This window comes from Ahaetulla prasina, chromosome 1, assembly GCF_028640845.1.
Source record: "Ahaetulla prasina isolate Xishuangbanna chromosome 1, ASM2864084v1, whole genome shotgun sequence".
Taxonomy (NCBI): Eukaryota; Metazoa; Chordata; class Lepidosauria; order Squamata; family Colubridae; genus Ahaetulla; species Ahaetulla prasina.
This window is the reverse complement of record NC_080539.1, coordinates 85,551,538-85,573,889: the sequence shown is the minus strand read 5'-3', so window position 1 is coordinate 85,573,889 and position 22,352 is coordinate 85,551,538. Positions and strand designations below refer to the sequence as shown.

The window sequence follows — 22,352 nt, the reverse complement described above, 5'->3', positions numbered from 1 at the left end:
AAATTTGAATTTGGTTCTGCATGGCTTAAGTTGCTTATTATATTGAACTGTTTTTTGTTAAATTGAAACATTCATATACTGTATCAAAGAATTCTAGATGGCTCACAAAAAAACCAACAATCTGCTAAAATTATCACCCACCATTCCCAAACAAATGGCTTTGAGGAATTGTGGGATATTAACAAGGGCTTGTAAGTGTCTATGGAGGTTCTCAGTCATCCCCAGGTCAACATATTTGTCCCAAAGGTACTTTTTCAAGAGGCAACTGGACTTTCTTGTTTTTCTTTGAAGATGTTTCGCTTCTCATCCAAGAAGCTTCTTCAGCTCTGACTGGATGGTCCTTCCATTCCCCACCATCCAGCAACAGCTGAAGAAGCTTCTTGGATGAGAAGCGAAACATCTTCAAAGAAAACAAGGAAGTCCAGCTGCTTTTTGAAAAAGCACCTTTGGGACAAAGGGCTTGTAGGGAGTGCCACAGCCTTTCTCTGAAGAATATGCAAGTGGGATAAAGTAAATGTGCAGACCTATGAAATTTCGGCACCCCCCAGCAGTGGCACCTCTGACCCAACTGCCTTGGTGAATGGACACTTCCCATTTATGAGCAGCATTGTCTTCAAGAGCATCTGGTGTGAGGTTACAAATCTCAACTTTCTCAAAATTAGACAGAAAATCTTCAAACTTCATCCTATGCATGACAAAAAAAGAGAAATAATTCTGTGGATTACTTGAACACCAGTCCAGAATCATATTCAAGCTACTTTTTTATTCAGTGATTTAGCTGCAGCTCTTTAGAGTGATTTTAAGAAATTTTGAGAATTGCTATGGCCCCTACAGATGCATATCAGGATTTCTACCACTAGATGGTAGCAATGACTTATGGATGTGGTGTCTGGTGGTGCTCTCTGGGCTTGTTTGTTTGTTGTGTTTGCTTGGTTGTAGCAAACAAGCTCAGAGAGCACCAAGGTCTCCACATGTCAGATTCGGGTTAATGTCAGGGTTCCAAGTAACACCCCCAACAAAATCAAACACAGAGGCTTGAAGTTCCTCAAAGCTAACTTTTATTAGAGATGTCATATTGGCAGATCTGGGAAAACCGGAATCTGAAAGCTTCCGGGTTTTCCTCACCCAAAAGAAAGTTCAAGACCTCGCCCACATCTCCCACATGTCCACCACAGCTCCAATCAGTTCTTTTTTGAACATAAGACATCCTCCAATTTCTTCTTTGCGCAGCTGCCAGACACCATGGCCTTGAACTTCTATAGAGACAGTTTGTTATGGCTAAATCTACTTCACTCTTGCAATCCCCCCTCCCAACTTCCCACGGTAGGATTGTGGCAGGCCTGGAGCCTGAAGGCACAAAGGCAGGGGTGAAATGCTCCCGGTTCAGACCGGATCACCTGATCCGGTAGCGATGACGGCAGATGGTTCAGAGAACCGGTAGTAACAAATTTTACATTTCACCACTGCACAAAGGTCGTATGGCTTTCAGGCATGACATCACACTTTAATTCTGAGCTACATTAGAAGAGCTTCCTCTTCTATTGGTACTTATGGAGGCCTCTATCTCTGATCTGAGTTGGATTTTAACTGAGCAGGTCCAATTAAAGTGACTAAGGCCTCAGCTGGATGGATTACCTGGGAGCATTTGAGCCTGCAAATATTAAGGAAGGGGCCAGGGGCTGTGAGTAGGACCACGTGTTTATTAGATCCATGCCATCACCACCCCCAGATCTTCCAGAAGGTGACATGTAGTAGTGAATTCATTCTTGGGTGAGAAGGTGGTGTTTGCCAGCTCTTAAAGATGCAAGGACGTTATGTGGGTCTCCTCTTTGGGGTTAGGTAGTTCAAGTCTGTCAAGCATGCAAGGCAGGGGTGAAACTTACTTACCTTCCCTACTGGTTTGGAAGTGCATGCGCCCCGTGCGTGGGAACCCTCTGTGCATGCACAAACCCTTCTGCACATGCGCAGAGGGTAAAAAACAGGTTACTTCCTGGTTAAAACCAGAAAATAACAATGACCGGGTGGGTGGGCGGAGCCTTGCGCTGCCGTTGCTACCGGCTCTCCAAACCGTCAGCCGCCATTGCTACCAGTTCAGCCAAACTGGTCAGAACAGGCAGCATTTCACCCCTGATGCAAGGTAGTTCAAGAAGGAACCCAGATGACATAATTCTACTTTATTCCAAGATTACATTAACAGAATCTTTCAAGTGTGAAACTCCATCTCTCTCCCTTGTCACCTTTACAGTCCCAGAAACTAGGAAAGGACCCTTCTGGGATGTTTGCCATGCCTGCATTCCTTCTCCAGGCTAAGCTGCTTCTTATCTGACTATTGCCCTACCTAAGGTCGTTCCCACATACCATTACCAAATCACTGTTCGGGGAAGAGAGACGTATAAGTCTAATCCATCGGAATTTGAATGACCCAGAAGTTGTTCTTCTGTGAGGCTGAATTCAGACAAACTCAGAAACAAGAACCATATGAATTTCTGGAAATATTCTTATTACTAATAGGACAAAACAACTTTTCTCTGCCAGAAAAAATCTCTTATATCTTATATTCACATAAGTGAAATGGAATTACTCAGAATCGCTTTCTTATGCTTCCACCTTTTCCTGGGCTCAAGAATCTCTTCTGTTACAACTGCTTTTTTCTCCCTTAACTGACTTGCTGCCTCTTTTGTGCCCAAAGGTCTACAAACACTCGATCACACAATGTCTGGAGGCTGTGGGAGTCTGCTTGAGGACAAACAAGCCTAGACTCAACCCTAGAACACCAAAAGGCTGTAAGTAGAAGTTGTATATCCAATCTTTGGCATAATATTTTTTACTGCAATTAGTATTTTGTCATTTTTCTTGTACTGGATGTTTTTAACCCTTGATAGCCTCCCTAGCAACACTTTGCAACTCCTCCCCCCACATCTCTCTCCCTCCCTCCCTCCCGCACTCTCTATGTTAAGGGACATAAACAATGTTCATGGAATATCTCTGCAATATAGCATCTGTTATTTTGAATTAAATGAACATTTAATGTTTCATAATGACAAAAACACATCACATTGTTTTAAGGACTTTTCAGTTAAAACAAGAACTAGTCAATACAAGGACTTTCATACTTGCTTTAATATACTTAGGATTACAATTAGAAACTTCATTTACCAGAATTCTCCATCATCTAATGCTGTATGATGTAGCTGCTGTTTCTCTGATGGGCTGAGGGAATCCCACTCGGAGGAGCTTCAAGAGAAAGGATCATCATCATCATCATCATCAACAACAACAACAACAACATCGAATTAATTGCAAACAGCCAAAAATATATACATATGTTCTAGAACAGAGCTGTCAAACTCCTGGCCCGTGAGCCAGATGCGTCATGCATTGGCCACATCCATGCCCGGCTTAGAGAAGGGGGGAAAGGTCCTGATGCATCACATGAGGCTGCCGTGATGACATGAGTTTGATATCCCTGTTCTAGAAACATGGATATAATGTGGGTTACATTTTTTTGAGAGGACTTTTGTTGCCCTAAGATTTTCAGTAGCTTGGAGTGGCGCCTACGTGAATGATATCTTTTGCACTCTAACGATCTGCTAGAAGGCAAGTATTGATTTCTCCATACTGTCCCCTGCTTGTTCTATGCAATTGCCCAGGCGATGACTTTGAACTTATTTACAGGAAGTGGAAATGGGGTTATATGGATCTATCTTTACTTGCAATTGAAAATGTGCTCATAAATACAGTCCTTCCCTCCATTGATCGATTGATTTAATCATTTGACAAAATTCAATACGGTAGGATTTTGAGTGGCATGCTCTTCTTTTTTGCCATAAAAATATTAAAATAATAAGGTAACAAAACAGTAGGACTATAATAGCAAAAACAAGAACAGAAGACTATGAGGAAAATAACATCCATGTGCAATCCAAAATGGCGGGGGGGGGCGGCTTTCAAACTAATTTCTTCTAAAAACGGTGGCACTGGAAATGTACCGGTAATCCAGGACGTAAAATCACAATTGGAACCAGAATTTCTGTTACTAAGCAAGGAGATTGGTAAATGAGTCACGGCCAATTTTATGACCTTTTTGTCATAGTTGTTAAGCAAATTACTGTTAAGTGAATCACGCGGTTATTAAGTGAACCCAGCTTCCCCCATTGACTTGTCAGAAGCTGGCTCAGAGGGTCACAAATAGCAATCACATGACCCCGGGAGGCTGCAACCATCATAAACACATGCCGGTTGCTAAGCAACCAAACTTTGATCACATGACTGTGGGGAAGCTGTGATGGTCAGAAGTGCAAGGACTGGTTGTAAATTGATTTTTTTTCCCCAGTGCCATTGTAACTTCAAACAGTCGCTAAATGAATAGTTGTAAGACAAGGACTACTTGGTTTCCTTATTTTTCAGATATAAATAAATCCCATTCTTTTGACAGGTTTTTAAACTTATTTTTCTGAATTTCAGATATTTAATATTTAAACTATGAACTGAGGGGTATTTTTATACCCATGGCAATACTGAACATTTTTTTGGAGTATAACGATTACATTGTTAATAATTTGGTTTTCTGGGGATACTTTTTAACATGATTATAAATCCCTTTCTTGAACAGAAAATACTAACTTGTCACTCCAGGCACCATTCCATTCCACTTGACCCCACGGATTCCGAACTCGAATGAGCCTCACTGTTTGCCCTTTGTAATTGACCTATTAAGAACCAAAGCCAGTGAGGGCTGAAAAATTTTAAAACAACTCTTCATTTAAAAAGAAAACTGCACTTCAACTGCTCAACTTAAACAAGATCTACTAAAAACAGTACCATAATCTTATTCTATAAATTATTTCTCCTGTTTTGAAAGTCAATTGTAGTTTTTATGGTCACCTCAGCCTCGGAATGGCATATAAACAGATTGGGCTATGCATATTTTTTTTAATAGGCTTTGATGGGCGATAATGAAATTAATTTCTGATTAACATTGCCACTTTTAATTCATCATTTAACTGTTTGACCTTTTGGATGAACATTGTTAAATGAGCAGTAAAGAACCACAGGACATTTATGCTATGATGCATTTCCTCTCGTATTAATCGATTCCCACTTTAAAATAAATTAAGAAGTGTGCGAGTGAAAAAAACGCCAACGTAACTCACTCCGCACTGCATACGCACGGATTTATAAATATATACACTCGCACTCACTCACGCACACACACACAGACAAATCTCATGAGCAGAAGAGGTAACAGGATAAGACAGAAAGACAAGAGGTTGAGCTGATTTGAGGACTTGCTGTTGTGAGAACATACAAGAACATAAGAAACTGCTTCTGAGTACTCAGAAAACCTCAGGACTGACCCATGCATTAAACCAGTGTTTTTCAACTTCTCCAAATTCAAGAAGTGTGGACTTTAGCTCCGAGAATTCCCCATCTAGCATGGGGAATTCTGGATATTGGAATCCACACATCTTAAAGGTGTGGCAGTTAGAACATAGAATAATAGAGTTGGAAGGAATCTCTGAGGACTTCTGGTTCAACCCGCTGCTCAAGCAGGAGACCCTATAATATCATTTCAGACAAATGGTTGTCCAGTCTCTTTTTGAAAGCCTTCAGTGATGGAGTACCCACAACTTCTGGAGGCAAGTTATTCCCTTGGTTAATTGATCTCACCGTTAGAAAATTCTCCTTAGTTCTAGGTTGCTTCTCTCCTTGGTTAGTTTCCAAGTTGTTTCTTGTCTTGCCTTTTGGTGCTTTGGAAAATAGTTTGACCCCCTTGTCCTTTTAGCAACCCCTCAAATATTGGAACACTGCTACCATGTCCCCCCTAATCCTACTTTTCATTAGATTAGATTTACACAGTTCCTGTTACTCTTCAAAACATTGTATTAAAGACTGTATAAGCCACTTGCTTTTACAAACAACACTATGGAGTAGCCTGGAGTAGAATCTTGTCCCCATCTATTTTCTAATAAGCATGCTGCTATATCTTATCAATGCAACAAAATATATTCTATTCTAAAACATCTGATCCTGAGAATGGAATTAGCAAGCGAGTTTTGTTTCCAAACCTTGATTTTCTTCCTGTTGAGTTTAAGGTTGCCATAGGTAAAAGTAAAGGTTGCCCACGTACATATGTACTAGTTGTTCCCTACTCTAGGGGGTGGTGTTCATCTCTATTTCAAAGCCGAAGAGCCAGCACTGTCCGAAGGCATCTCTGTGGTCATGTGACCAGCATGACTAAATGCCAAAAGTGCATGCAATGCTGTTACCTTCCCACCAAAGATGGTCCTTATTTTTCTACTTGCATTTTTTATGCACTTTTGAACTGTTAGGTTGGCAGAAGCTGGGACAAGTAACTGGAGCTCACCTCATTACGTGGCACTAGAACCGCTGAACTGCCAACCTTTCGATTGACAAGCTCAGCATCTTAGCCACTGAGCCACCACGTCCCTAAGGTTGCCATCATGGGATGCAAAAGATGGCACCAGAGAGCAACACATTTTTCTAAATTATTTTGCTGCCATTTAGTTCTGATGTCGGTTTCTGTAGTTCAGAATATGGTAACTGGAATCTAACTGGGATTATTTTCTAGCCATCTACTTTCTGGTGAGAAATATAATAGGAAGGTGCTTACCTCATCAATGCCAGTGACTGAGTATGCATGACCTTTTATGAGACCAGTTGGGGTTCGAGCTTCTGACTCGGCTGCATTGCTGATCTAAATTATGGAATTTTTTAAAAAAATCAACTTTTTTGCTTTATTGAAATCATACTTGTTTTTGTAACTATATGCAGGAATGTGTGGCACCTCTTAGAAATAAGATAACCTCTGGAATACAATATGAACAAATAGTTAGCACCGCCATCTTACGTTGCTAAAAGGACACTTACAAATTAATTATAGTACCACGCTGTGGCCAAGTTGAAACCCGGCATTGCACTTACAGACTTCCACTTATCCCTTTTCTCATTTTTCCTGCCCCATTCCCATTCTTAATTTTGTTTTGCAAGATTCCCAATCCTTGGAGGGAGCAGGTTGTGAGGCTACAGAGGAAGTTGCAGAAGAGACTACTAAGGGAAGGATCTTACTGCAAACAATTTCCAATGCTTGGCAGTGAGAAATGAAAACCCCCGTTCCACTCTGAATCCATCTAGAGCAGAGGTGTCAAATTCATGGTCTGTGGGCAAGATCTGGTCCGCGGAGTGCTTAGATCTGGCCCATGGGGCTGTCCTGGAAACAATGAAGGATCAGCCCACAGTGCCCCTGCCAGAGAAAACAAGCTCCTGAGCTCCATTTTCGGCTGCAATGGTCTCCTGCAATCCTCTGCCAGTGAAAATGGAGCTCCCGTTTTCGTAGGTGGCCCTACCGCAGGCGGCCCTCCTGAGCTCTGTTTTCACTGGCAGAGGGTTGCAGGAGGCCATTGCACCCAAAAATGGAGCTCGGGAGCCTGTTTTCGTTGGCAGAGCGCTCGGGCCGCCACAGGCACCCCTGACACAAGTGACATCAAGCTCGCCAAGCCCACTCTGACCACGCCCACCCCAGCCCCACAAGGTCAAACACAACCCTGATGTGGCCCTCAATGAAACTGAATTTGACACCCTTAATCTAGAGCCCATTCCTCCCTCTGAACCTCATTTACCTCAGAGAGTCCATGTAAGTTTTAAGATGTGATTCTGAGCTGCCTGTAGGATGAGTAAGGTATAAGCTGTGGTTGTTATGAATCAATTTATAAGTGGATTGGATTGAGAAGGGGAAATAGAAATGGTTGTAGTTCAATAATAAGGAGACAATCGATGAAAGAGTCAATAAATTTTCTCAAAAAGCCATGGGTGCAATTCCCAGGGGCTACTAAATGTGGTTATACGGAATCATGGGATAGAAAGGGGGAAATGATTAAATTCTTGATCACTGAGCATTCACATGATTGTATTCATCTGAAAGAAAGACAAATCTGAATGTAAGATTACCTGGACGAGGACGATTAGACAGAAAAAAACCTCAGCTGCCCCCAAGATGATTAGACAGAAGAAAACCATCAGCTACCTCCATTAATATTTTTTAATGAATCTAAGATGACATGTCCCCCTTAAAAGTAGATTATTTGGGAAATAGCTTATTGTTATCTGAGGAAAATTCAGTACTGTATCTATGGTTATTTTTAATTCACTTTAAGGGCAAAAAGAATGAAAATGATTGACCCTGCTCACTACTTTGAGGCACGTGCTCCCTGGTGTGCAATTGAAAGACCATATGTGGCTTTTTACTGAAAGCATGTGGTATACTGCTCTTACAAATGCTCATAAAATGAGTCCCACTAAAATAACTAGGATTTTCTACATGCTAATATGGTAGGGTACAGTGTGTATTGTTTAAATTATTGACACTTTCACATTTAGATTCAGTTAATATTAGAAAAATAAATATGGAATGAACAAAACAGCCAGTGATCTGGCTAACTATTTGCCATGATTCTACATTGTCATAAAAACATTTTCTACTTAGAATTATGTGGAAACTTGAGAAAGTGAGTTTTCAGCTTTCTTCCCAAGCAAAGCCTGTGAGAAATCAAAGGTTCCTGCCGCTGGGTTCTTAAAATATCTGGAGCACAAACAATACGGCCTCCAGGCTAAATTAAGTCATGGCTTATCCAGTTCAGCTCAGAATCTCAGTTTAGCTCAGCAGGAGGGATTAACCGAATACAAACCTCAGTTCCATGATTTAATAAGAGAAATTCTAGGAAAGGTTCTCCAGAGGTATAGGGAAAAGAAGCTGAAAATTACATCATCATTATCCAGTGGTGCTTTGTTTAACTAGGGCTGATTTGCTAACCCAATGTTTTCCAGAGGATGCCATTTTAGGAAAGGATAATTATTGGCTGACAATTTGGAAAATACATATAGAGAAAATAAAAGTGTGAAGGATGCCGTTTTTTTTACAAGCGGGCCCTCAATTAATCAAAGACACGTGCTCAAGGGAAAGTCCCATAACAGTAATCCAAAACAAATTCCTACATATTAGGAGCATTCCCTGAAAATACACTCTATAAGCAGCCATCTAAAGCTCTCCACATGCTTTGAACTAAAATTTGTATTACATATGATGGCTGGAATTGACTGGACTTATCCAAAGCCACTTGAAGATACCATATTCCTGTTCTGTGCCCTATTCCGTATCATATGTTCAGTTGCTTTGGGGCATAATAATTTAAGGAAATATCCTCTCAGAAAGCTCAAACTTCTACTTACATCAATAGAACAGCCCACCAGTGAGCCTCTTTTAAGTGCCCTCTGTAAGAGTTCATAGAAATTTTTTGGAGCCTTTTTAACTTCAAATGTTTCTCCAACTCCTCCAGTGAAGTCTTCCATGGCTTCAACTGAACTTCCTCCTTTTAGAGCTTCATAACTTCCATTCAACCTGAGATTGTCAGAGAAATATACATACATAAAGACAATGAGGTCATGTCCATCTTACTTCAAACATGTTCAGATGCCATGTGAATTTCCTGCTGTGGCTCATGACATGCAGAAACATCTATAGGACTTACATGGCATTAAAAAAAATCAAAATATCATCTACTTAAACTATTAGAAGAAAGTGTTGTAAATCCAATTCAAGATTAGCAAAACTCTGACATTTTGTGCAGCTTTTCCTATGACTTGTTTGGCTTCCCTTGAAATCTCTCAAATATTTTGGCTCTAACTTATTTCAGTAGGTGAGAACTTTCAAACGCATCTGAAATTTCACTTTAGCCCACAACAAAAAAAAACCAAGTTGAATTTTAAAATTTAAAAACTTAAACTTAAATTTGCGCAGTGTACAAAAGTAATGATAAACAAACAAAGCTTGATCAACTCAGTCTAGGATCAAAACCCATATAATACGATATTTATAAAACTGGGATTGCAAATCCAAAGACTATAAATCATGACAAGTGTGGAAACAAAATAGAAGATGAAGATTAAGTTATCTACATACTTGGCATAGGCTTTTTCCAACAATGCACTCCAGAATTCATTGAGGTCAGCTGAATGCAGAAAAACCAAGCGGTCTTTGAAAGTGGGCAAGCGGTCATCGATAACAACATCCAGCCATTCATTGTACTGCCAAAACTATCTCAGTAAAAACAGATAGAGAATCATTTAATAATGGTAATAAGCCAGGGAAAAATTGAAGTAGGACCAGGAAGTTCCAATACTGCTTTAGGCCTTGGAAGTAAAGGCTATGAGAAGCTTTTAATTATATGGATGAGGTGGAACAGCATCGAGAAAGGTGTTGTGTCTTATCCGCTCTCACCGCAGCTGGGGTCTGCTTATCTGCTCCCGAACACGGAGGAATGTATGCCTCCCGGCCCCAGTTCTGGCTCCATGCCCAGACAAGCTGCAGAGGAGGGGGCACCTCCCGGTCCCAGCCCTGGCTCCATGCCCAAGCAGGCTGCAGAGGAGGGAGCATCCCCCGGCCCCAGCCCTGGCTCCATGCCCAGGCAAACGGAGCAGCTAGACCCCTCCCCCTCCTCCACAGCATGTGAGCCTGAGGAAAGTTTACTTCCAACAACAGCTGATTGGAGTGACCCTCGCATCAGAAGATTGGATAGGCGGAGGCAACAGAAGGAAGGGAGGGGCAGGCCTTAATGAGTGCTGAGTCATGGAGCCACACCCCATGGCCTATATAAAGGATCTGCTTTCTGGCAGTCTCTGAGTCAGGCAAAGTCGAACTTATCTTGCTGAAGTCACTTACTGGTCTCCTGCCTGCTCTGAGGACTTTGCTAGGACTTTGGGCAGAGCTGCAGAGGCAAGCCTGATTCGGATTTCCCTGACCCGGCCGTCAGCAGAGGAGTGGGACACGACAAAAGGACAGCAGCACAAGCATCTCTCAGTTCTCAAAACAAAATTCATGTATTTGATAGATACAAAAGCTTATGGTGTAAAAACATGCTGCAAGATTCATGCTCTTGTAATCTCACGAAACAAAATTTTAAAAATGTCTATGGAGATTCTCAGTCGTCCAGGTCATGGTTATCCCAAAGGTGCTTTTTCAAGAGGCAAGTGGGCTTTCTGTTTTTTCTCTGAAAACATTTTGCTTCTTATCCAAGAAGCTTCTTCAGCTTCTTCTTCCTTCCGTTCCTCACCATCTGGTCAGAGCTAAAGAAGCTTCTTAGATGAGAAGCGAAACGTCTTCAAAGAAAAAACAGAAAGTCCACTTGCCTCTTGAAAAAGCACTTTTGGAACAAAATTTTTAAAAAATGAAGTGGTGGCCATAGGTTCATTCCAGGAAAATGGTTCTAGTCCCCATCAGCCATGAAATCTCTGTGGGCCATTTGTTTTTTCTCAACCTGACTGATCTCCTGGGATTGATGCTGTAGGGAAAAAATGGGAGGAGAAAACATTATGTATACTACCTTGAGGTCTTGAAGGATAGACAGGATATGAATCTAATAAATAATTAGATATATTTTGTTCTGGGCTTGATTTCTGATCTAAGTAGACAACAAATATTGTCAGATAGTGAAGCTATTGCAAAATAAATCTCAAAGAGAAGAGTGTTAAAATTCTGACCTGTCAGAGATAATAAAATGGTAGGAGCTTCATATGTTTCCCAGATGTGCCTGAATCACAGTTTCCAGCCATGTCAAGAAGCAGAATTAAATTAAGGGATGCTGACAGCTGTAATTTAATAACATCTGGATTTCCCAGCTCCCAGGATATTCAACATTCATTTATTCATTCATTCATGCATGCAAGAGTGTGTGGAGAGGTTACCTGAAAATGAAATATTCCGGCATAATCTGGCCCAAAATCTTGATTTTGTGGTATAACTCTGGCTAATACTTTTTCATTGAGGGTAAGAGACGCTATAGCTGCTAATAGCCAACAATCACCTGAAAAATTATATGGAACAATGTACAGGTTATACTTTTGATCTAATATAAATAAGATAAATATTTCCCACTAAATAATTCCTTGTTTTGCTTGGAACTCATAGCTGTAATTCCTAAAGGAAATCAACTCTGATTCTCCTTTGGAAGGGTAGATACTGAAGCTGAAGCTCCAATACACTGACCACCAAAGGAGAAGAGAAGACTCATTGGAAAAGACCCTGATGTTAGGAAAGATTGAAGGCAAAAGGAGAAGGAGACAGCAGAGGATGTGACGGTTAGATAGTGGCATCAACACAGTGTGCATGAGTTTGGGCAGACTCTGGCATACAATGGAAGGCAGGGGTCCATGGGGTTAGGGTTAGGGCTAGACATGACTTAGTGACCGAACAATAACAATTTAGTTCTAATCTGGTAGTTGCACATTTCAAAGGGCATCTTAGCTGTTTTGGTTGATTTGCAAAATGGAGAACTGGTATGATATAGTTAGTAAGGTGTTGGACTACGATAGAAAGACTCATATTCCAGTCTATCATCAGCCGTGGAAATTCACTGGATTACTTTGGACTAATCGCTCTCTCTCAGACCAATTTACCTCACTAAATCGTTGCGAAAATAGCAAGAGAATGTGCTACCCATGCTGCTTTGAACTCCTGAGTGAAAGGTGGAATATCAATCAATCAATGTTGCATAATATAAGGGGCGTGCATAAGAGCACAAACGTGCCTACCGTTCCTGTCCTATTGTTTCTTCCCCTATGTATATATATGTTTATAGTACCTCGTTTCTCCTCATATATATGTTTATATATTATATAATCCTTTATGCAATGCTTGTATATATTGTTATGACAAATAAATAAAAAAATAAAAAATAAAAAATATAGCAAAGAAGATTTTAAAGTCAGTTTGCATCTTATTTTGACTTCTATCTTCATCTTTACTATCCAGGAACGAATTCAATAAAGCTTGTTCCTGATACATTGGACTTAACTGCTAATCTGCTTTTTTTCTTCTTTGAGGGGTCTCCTTTTTTTGTAAACTTCAGATTCTGCCGGTCATCTTTGTTGCACAGTAAAGGAACTACGTTCTAAAGCAATTGCCACACACATAAATGCAAAATGTTTCTCACTAGGTGAAAAGAGAAAATTAAGTAACCTACTCAGGGTCTGCATAAGGCTGATCGCTGAATGAGGCTGTTGAAGTGTCAATATTGCCTTGAACCTTTTTTAATGGAATCCCGTATTTAGCAGATAATGAGGTGAGATGACCTCAAAGATCCCTTGGAGTTTTAAATTTCTTGGATTCTATCAGATGTGTGCATGTGGTGGTGCATATGGCTCTGTCCCATACTTGACTAACAATGTTTCTCTCATAATCAGTTGTTTCCTTTAGTCAATCAGATGAACATCTGATCTGCTAAGAAGAGAGACGCATGTTGGCCCTTCTTTCTCTTCCCATGCCTCCATTACTTCAGCTAGGTATCTGAAGGAGACTTTCAAACTTCATTAGGTTTTGGGAAACAGAAGTCAACCTGTGTTCCTCTAGCCCAGTGATGTCTAACCATTTTGCCATCGTGTGCCAGGAGGTGGGGGGTTGCGCGCCTGCCCACACCCAAAAATTTTATGCGTCCTGCCCCTGCACATGTGCACATGACACCCCACCCCACCCCCACTCCTGGCACGCGATGGCCCAGTAGGCCCGTTTTTGTCTCTCACCTGGCTCCAGAGCCTCTCTATGAGTCTGGGGAGGGCGAAAACGGCCTTCCCCACCCCCTCCGGAGGCCAGAAACTGCCCATTTGCCAACTTCTGGTTGGACAGGAAGTGACATTTTTTGCTGTCCCCAGCTTCCAGAGATTCCTGGGATGGAGAAGGCCATTTTCACCCTCCCCAGACTCATAGAGAGGTTCTGGAGCCAGGTGAGAGAGAAAAATGGGCCTTCCCCACCACTCCCCAGGCCCTCTGTATGCAGAAAACAGTCTGTTTCCTTACTTCTAGTGGGCCCAGAAGCCTGAAAATCAGCTAGCTGGCAAATACATGTGCGCTGGAGCTGAACTCGCATGCCCACTGATATGACTACACATGCCACAGGTTCACCATCACGACTCTAGCCTTTAGATTTCCAGTTGAACATGAGGAGATTAGACTGAGTGAGGTACCTGGATCTATCAACTTGGAAGCCTCCACACATTTTACACAATGTCTTAACAGGACTTCCTAATACCTTGTATCAAAGAGGCAAAAAATCATTCCAGTGGAAAAATACTCACCAAGGTCTCCTTGACAAATGTCGGTTCTTGTGGCTCCTCCAAGAATAAACTGCGGGTCTTTAACGATTTCCTTGAAGAAGATAGGAAAACAAGAACAGCGACCTGATTAGAAGATACTCTGCTGTGACCTTCTCATAATTTTACATCTCTTCTCTCCGGAGGCAGTTTGACAATTAACAAATGTGAGCTTTCTGTCAATGCCGTAATGTACAGTTTATTCATCTGACCTTATTATGGCATTATGAAATTGCTGAAGTAGAGATACAAGTTCCTCCTTTGCTGAGGAAATTGGAAAAAAAGACCCTCTCTTTTCCCCCCAAATTATCAGATTTTCTACTGGGCGTATCACTAACTGCCACCATTAGCCTCTCACTGACCAGTGCGCTCTCACAGAGAGGGCCTCCTCCGGATACCGTCAGCTAAACAATGTCGGCTGGCGACCTCTAGGGGGAGGGCCTTCTCTGTGGGGGCCCCTACCCTCTGGAACGAGCTCCCTCTGGGGCTTCGTCAACTCCCCGATCTCAAGTCCTTCCGCCGCGAGCTGAAGACGTTGCTGTTTCGAAGAGCAGGACTAGCTTGAATGTAGTTTTAAATTGGGATTTTTAAAAAAGGGGTTTAAATGAGGTTTTAAATTTGTATTTAAAAGTTAGAGCATCAATTGAATAACTATCTATTCTTTTAGCTGTTTTTTATCTATTATATGTTTTCTGTTGTTTTTTTGACTGTGAACCGCCCTGAGTCCTTCGGGAGATGGGCGGTATACAAATATAATAAATAAATAAATAAATAAATAAACTGTTCTTTGGTGAAGGGGATACATTTGGTGCAAAAATACAGGTAGGCCTTGACTTACAATAGTTTGTTTAGTGATCATTCAAAGTTACAATGGCACTGAAAAACGTTTTTCATACTTATGACCGTTACAGCATCCCCGTACTCACGTGATCAAAATTCAGACAGTTGGCAACTGACTCATTTTTATGAGAGTTACAGTGTCCTGGGGGTCATGTGACCACCTTCTGCGACCTTTCTGACAAGCAAACTCAAAATGAAGCCAGATTGATTTAATAACCCTGTCACTAATGTAACAACTGCCGTGATTCACTTAATAACTGTGGCAAAAAAGGTCATAAAATGGGGCAAAATTCACTTAACAAATGTCTCACTTAGCAACAGAAATGTTGCTGTGGTCATAAGTCAAGGACTGCCTATAGGTAAGATTTGCAAAATGAGGCCATCTGCTCACCTAAGGTAGAACATCTCCTGGTTTGGTGTCAAAGTGCTGCAATAGATACAGGCTCATGGCTAGATTTCATACCAAAGCAAACAACCTAACTCAGTTCATAAGGTGCTCCGTCTGTCCTTAATGGAAGCTAAATGCCCTTAAATCTCTTAGGGAACATAGTAAAAGGGTTTTGTCTCATATCCCAGACAAGACAGCTTCTAAAATAAGAGGTTGAAGAGCAAGTCTTTGAATGCAGTGCTTTCAAATGGTTGTTTCCTTAATTAATAAATTAATGTTCAATTTACCAATGCATTTAGATTATGTTGAAAGGTACATCTGACAAGTAGGTATTTACACCATTCCAGGAATGCAGACATATGCAGAGAACAATTTGATATGCAAAAACAGTAACTCATAGATGCTGGGGTGGGCTTCAAAAATTTTAGCAAGGGGTTCTCTGCCTAGTTGCTGGTTGGGCGTGGCCTAGTCAGCCTCCTGCACCATGGTGGGGGGGCATTTTTGCCCTTCCTGGGCTCCGGAGGTTTTTCTCCAGCCTTTGGAAGAGTGAAAATAGCCTCTCAGGTTCTGGAGGCAGGAAAGGGGCCTGTTTCTGGCCTTCCCAAACTTCCGGTAGGCCTGTTTTTTGCCCTCCCTGAGCCTCCGTGCATGCCCTGCACTTACCTGCATCCAAAATGGGCTGCATGGGGAGTCCTGGGATAGGTGGGGCTGGGTGGGTGGGGCCAGCCAGGAGTGGGATTTGTGGGTTCTCCGAACTGCACAGAATCTTAGATAGAGGTTCTCCCAGCAACCCCTGTGAACCCCCAGCAGCCCACCCCTGCATAGATGAGTATAGAAAGTGAAGTCAGGGTGTTCCTCTTAATATAACCCTTTCCTTAAACAATTGCCCCAGTCTTTCCCAATTTCACACTTTACAGATATATTGTACAATTCCACAATTTCTACAAGCTGACTTAGAATTGTGAGAATGAAGTCTAATCATGGCACACGAAGAGACAACTTGCAGGAAAAGGCTGCTTTCTCACAGGCCACGCATGCTGATGAATTTTTAAAAACCCTGTCCATCTGATCTGTTTAGAAGCTGCCATTGACATGACAAGCGAAGGCAGAGAAAGCATGACTGAAAATGCCAAGAGATATTTCTGTAGACAGACGCTAACACGCTTCTACAGCAAAACCTCCTTCCTGATAAGGTGATCAGGAAGTCGCTTATGATGTCTACCCAGCAGATGCCGTTAGGAAATGATGACTGGCATCAAGGCAGTTATCGCAAGGCTTGCAATAACGATGGGTAGTTTAAAAATTCAGCATTGATAATAACCTGCCTGTTCCTTTTCCCTCTCCCCTCTTCCAAACATTTCGCATGTTTCAGAGGAAATAGCTCACAGTGGATGACCTGGTTACCACCGTCGCTGCCTTTCCACTGTGTCATGATTAGTGAGAACAAAAGACAAGTTGTCATCAGCGCCACCAGCTTATTCAACCCTCTGGTCTTGCAGTTTCTGTGATAGACTGATGCATTGATTCAGCCATAGAACATTGTCGCACAGCAAACATGGGCAGCCCAGTGGAATGATGGAGGCCACTGAGTTCAACAGCTGCTCAATCCATGAATTCAAATGACAGCATCAAAACCACAAGGCTCAGGATAAAGAAGGTATTCTTTGGCAACGGTTATTTTGTATTTTTATAGTGTCTAACATAAGCATTTGTCGAGAAGCAATGGACAGACTATTAAGTAGTTTCCATTAACAGGGTCATGAAAAGAAATCCATTGTGCCGAAAGAACCAAGTGAGGAAAAGAATAACTCTCTTTTGACAAAATGGTGCCATCCATCCATTATGTATCCATCCATGCATCCAAAGCACGAGGTGAATTTAAGTACCTATAATTTGTTAATTGCTTGCTATTAATCAGGGAGGGAGGCAGGGGTGAAATCCAACAGGTTCTGACAGGTTCTGGAGAACCGGTAGCGGAAATTTTGAGCAGTTCAGAGAACCGGTAGTGAAAATTTTGAGCAGTTTGGAGAACCAGTTGTGGAAATTTTGAGCAGTTTGGAGAACCGGTAGCAGAAATTTTGAGCAGTTTGGAGAACTGGCAAATAGTATCTCTGGCTGGCCCCAGAGTAGGGTGGGAATGGAAATTTTGCAATATCCTTCCCCCAGGAATGGGAAGGAAATGGGGATTTTGCAGTATGCTTCCCTTGCCACGCCCACCATGCCACACCACATCCACCACGCCATGCTCACAGAACCGGTAGTAAAAAATTGGATTTCACTACTGGAGGGAGGTAAAAAGTTCATTCCCCAAAAGCGTATCCCCTTCCTGCATTTTACTAAGCTAGAACACCTGACTTCAGGTCCTCAAATTCTCTGAATTCTGAATTCTGGGAGCGGTTTTATAGCAGCACAGTACACTGCAGAATGCTTGCATGCACAGAGAAGTCTGACTGAAGCCTAAGAAGTAAAATGCAGATGCAATGAGTAGGTGTATTTATTGGACAAGGTCCATAGTTGATGGGCAACTACCAGAGTGGTTTACATAATACATGAAAAGTAGGAGACAACATTAATAATAAATATACCAGCACATTAATGTAAAGCAAAAACAAAAACAAAAAAACATGAGCTTTTTGGGAAAATATTTGCAATGTTTAAGAATAGGAGACAGACGAAATCTTGAAATTCAAGAGATCACATTCTTATAAAAGCAGCTGAACTAAAAGTATTCAAAACAATCACCCCAAAATAGACAGCAAAGGAAGCCAAAATTTCTGGGATGAAGTCTGACAATCTAGGTTGACTTTTCCCACCTTAATTAGACTAGATGTTTTGGACAACTCTTCCCATAAGCCCTAGCAGCCTGGTGCACTACCTACATTGGCTGAAATGTTAATCAAACAACATTTGGTGGGAATCAGTTTGTGGGAATGGTAACTGAAGACCCATTTATACTTATATGACAAAATGTAGAGATATAACAGAGCAGAACAGGTCACATGGGAACAGAGGCTCAGAAAGAAATAGGCCATGAAACTTGTCAAATTTTGACTCAGACATCTGCCATGATGATAAGGCTATGACTGAGGATAATGTTGATGATGATTATAAGCTACCAAATCACAAGTAATCCAACACATATGTTAAGGGCTATAAGAATCTTATACTTGTTTGAAAAATAACTTTTCCCTCTTTGGAAGAACAGCTAACTAAATTGTGAGGGTATGCCTTGATATCTAGGATAACTTTGTATTTAAAACTATATTAGACATACAGTTTGATATCAATTGGAAATCATCTTCGATTGCAATCAAATACAATGAAATTGTAAAATATCTAAAATTTGGGTTATAGGCAGTGGTGGGATTCAGCCAGTTCGCACCTCTTCGGGAGAACTGGTTGTTAACTTTCTGAGCAATTTGGTGAACTGGTTGTTGGAAGAAATCATTAGGGCAGATAACCGGTTGTTAAATTATTTGAATCCCACCACTGGTTATAGGGTTCATATCTTAATTTGACATATAGCTTAAAATTCATCAGGCAGAATTGGACTTTGATTAGGAAATGGACATGAGATAGATCATAACACTATAAGCTTCTAATATTCTATTAAATGTATTAGTGTTATGAAATTTCCGATTTGTTGCATCAAGGCAATATACAAAAATATAGGAAAAAGCCATAAAACAGGCAACCACAAAGAGAAAGTCATAAAAATAAGAGAATTAAAATACCCCATTTCTCCTATGAGTTCAGAAGTTCAGAAGTTGACTCATTCTTCATCCTTCCAAGGTCGGTAAAATAAGGACCCAGATTGTTGGGGGGCAATATGCTGACTCTGTAAACTGCTTAGAGAGGGCTGTAAAAGCACTATGAAGTATATATAAGTAAGTGCTATTGCTATTGCTACTCTGGCCTGGGACCTCTTGGAAGAAACAAAGTTTTAATCCCACAGCATAGGCAGGGCTGTGTGAACTTCAGGGATGAGGATGTGCTCTGAAGACCCATAAATTGGTCTCTGTTTTTATTGTAGGACAGCCAGAAACAATAAAGTAATTTCTTTGTTTGACTCTCGCTCTAATTCTTAAAATCTTAAAATACCAGGCCATCCTCTCCGTCGTGGAGTAGGCCACTCATGCAGCCCCAAGGTTTGTTTCCTGTTGTCAACCCCACCAGGTAGGCCAGACCAAAAACCAACTCTGCAAGAAGGCTATTTTTTATTGAGAGTGGATATCATAACAGAATCTTGCAAGTCTGATTGTTCTGTTCTCCCTTTCTTTCATACCCATTTGAATCAGGGAGGTTTCTCTCTGAGTCACTTACACATACACTTTCTGCTTGTTTTGGACTTCAGCCATTTTTATTCCTCAACATTTTGGAAATAGATCTGGCCGGCGTGCTGGTTCTGGACACACAGAATTTTTTTTTTTAGAAAAATGTTTTTCTATATGTTTTCAACTTGTTTATTACTTCTACCCAATACCTGGAGTTAGTCTGAATTTGGGTGGGCCCCTAAATCTTGGTAAATAAATAAAATTTAAATTCCGATGGTCAGCAAGTAATGAGATAAGAATATATTTCTTTATCTGTTGTTTTTGTCAACTCTACTCCTCCTTGAGGAGGCAAGGTTTAAAAAACTAGATAAGAATTAACAAAGGAATTTAAATGTTGTTGACTGCTCTGAGCCATATAAAGAGGCTGGCTTTACACCTGATGTAAAATAAATAGACATAAAAAGCACTACACCCATTCTTAGATACTGTAAGGTGATAGCTGTATCTGGAAGTAATCAGAAACTCAACATATTCTTAAACTTTTGGACTTCAACCTATCAACTATTCTCTGTTCTCCGATTAGCATTAACCTTACCTCGCTATGACAAAACCAAGTAAAATTTGTCATGACAATGTGCTTAAATTTAACAAAGGGAAATATTATCATACTTAGTATGATAGATGTATGTTTTTTAGAAGTACCGCTTGTTTCTATACGGAAGAAAGAGCAAAAGAAACAGTCTCTCTCTATTCAGTAATGAATACTTGGAATGAAATATTCCAATTTGAAACACACTTAAATACTTTTTAATGCTTTTCTTAGTATTCTTGTGCTGAGATAGCATATCCCATGCATAAGCTGAGATAACTGTAACCCCATTCTGGGCAAGTAATGCTGTTCATGGCCTGGAGGACGTTAAAGTCTGGATGGGGAGAAACTGGCTGTGACTGAATCAGAGCAAGATAGCGTGGTTGCTGGTTTTGCCATTTTTGCCATTTCTGACTCTAGATGGGGCAACACTCCTCCGCTCCCAGATCAATCTGATGTGGATTTGAGGTTCCTCTTGGACTCCTTACTCCTGCTGGAAGACCAGGTCAGGGGAGCCTTTGCACAAATCCATCTTATATGCCAATTATAGCCTATTGCTGGACCCTATAGTCACTCATGCCTTAGTTACCTCATGCTGGATAACTGCAATGCGCTCTACATGGGGCTGCCCTTGAATACCATCTGGAAGTTGCATTTGGTTTGGAGTGAAACAGCAGGTGCACTTTTGGGTGTCCCATGAGTCACCCAAGTAACACCCCTGTAGCGTGTGCTACACTGGCTCCCAGTTGCTTTTCACAATTCAAAGTGATGGTTATCACCTTTAAAGTCCTACATAGCACAGGACCAGGTTACTTATAGATTGTCTCTCTTTGAGGTTAGGGATTGTCTCTCTTTGAGATTATCCGCCCATCCTACTAGGATAGGGTGGGTGCACCCAAGATTCCCTCCCTTAAATGTTGCCACCTGAAGTAACCTTGGAAGCATAGCTTCTTAGTGGCTGTCCCAGCCCTCTGGAACCTGAGATCTGAGAGATTCCTACCCTTTTAGCCTTCGAGAAGGCCACAAATACCTGGCTTTCCCCCAAAGCACTGAGGTAGGATGCAGGATGAGCTGGGAGGCCTTTTGATTGGCACCTGGCAGTGGAGGAAGAGAAACTTTGTTTTTAGGGATGCTTTCAGTGGTGGGATTCAAATAATTTAACAATGGGTTCTCTGCCCTAATGACCAGGGTAGGCATGGCTTGGTGGTCATGTGACTGTGTGGGCATGGCCAACTCAATGTCACTCACGTCGATGAGCGCTTCACCTTAGCTGTTACAATGTAATAAGGGTTAACCAGAGAGGCAGTTTTTGTAAGCAAGGCAATAAAGATTAGGCTAGAAACAACACCAGAATGTTTCCTTCCTGCCTTCCTTACAGGATTAGCCCTGTAAAGTGGAAAAAAACAAAATAAGATTTCTTCCAACAACTGGTTCTCCAAACTGCTTAGAAAGGTGTGAACTGTCTGAATCCTACCACTGGATGCTTTTATGGATCGTTAGCCACTAGACCAGAGTCACTGTGTGAGTTGGGTGGTTATATCAGTCCAGTAAGTAAGTAAATACCAGTAAGTAAGTAAATAAGTAAGTAAGGTAAAGGTAAAGGTTCCCCTCGCACATACATGCTAGTCATTGCCAACTCTAGGGGACGGTGCTCATCTCCGTTTCAAAGCTGAAGAGCCAGCGCTGTCCGAAGACGTCTCCGTGGTCATGTGGCCAGCATGACTCAACGCCAAAGGCGCACGGAACGCTGTTACCTTCCCACCAAAGGTGGTCCCTATTTTTTCTACTTGCATTTTTACGTGCTTTCGAAACTGCTAGGTTGGCAGAAGCTGAGACAAGTAACGGGAGCTCACCCCGTTACACGGCAGCACTAGGGATTCGAACCGCTGAGCTGCTGACCTTTCAATCGACAAGCTCAACGTCCTAGCCCCTGAGCCACCGTGTCCCTTTTAAATAAGTAAGTACCGGTTAGTAAATAAGTAAGTAAGTAAGTAAGTAAGTACCAGTAAGTAAGTGAGTAAGTTAAGTAAGTTAAGTAAGTTAAGTAAGTTAAGTAAGTAAGCAAGCAAGCAAGTAAGCAAGCAGGCAGGCAAGCAGGCAAGCA

General features: G+C 41.4%; 1 protein-coding gene across 1 annotated transcript in view; it reads right to left on the bottom strand.

Annotated features, from left to right (window-relative positions):
• Nucleotides 1-20,903, bottom strand: part of CAPN9 (calpain 9) — a 45,646-nt gene extending 24,743 nt beyond the window's left edge. The window contains exons 1-9 of the mRNA XM_058171462.1: nt 20,838-20,903; nt 14,143-14,212; nt 11,758-11,876; nt 9,977-10,110; nt 9,247-9,415; nt 6,635-6,718; nt 4,624-4,709; nt 3,157-3,234; nt 525-685 (exon numbers count right to left, since the gene is read on the bottom strand). Coding sequence (XP_058027445.1) covers nt 525-685; nt 3,157-3,234; nt 4,624-4,709; nt 6,635-6,718; nt 9,247-9,415; nt 9,977-10,110; nt 11,758-11,876; nt 14,143-14,212; nt 20,838-20,903 — 967 coding nt within the window. The remainder of the gene's footprint in view (nt 1-524; nt 686-3,156; nt 3,235-4,623; nt 4,710-6,634; nt 6,719-9,246; nt 9,416-9,976; nt 10,111-11,757; nt 11,877-14,142; nt 14,213-20,837) is intronic.
• Nucleotides 20,904-22,352: the final 1,449 nt, after the last annotated feature.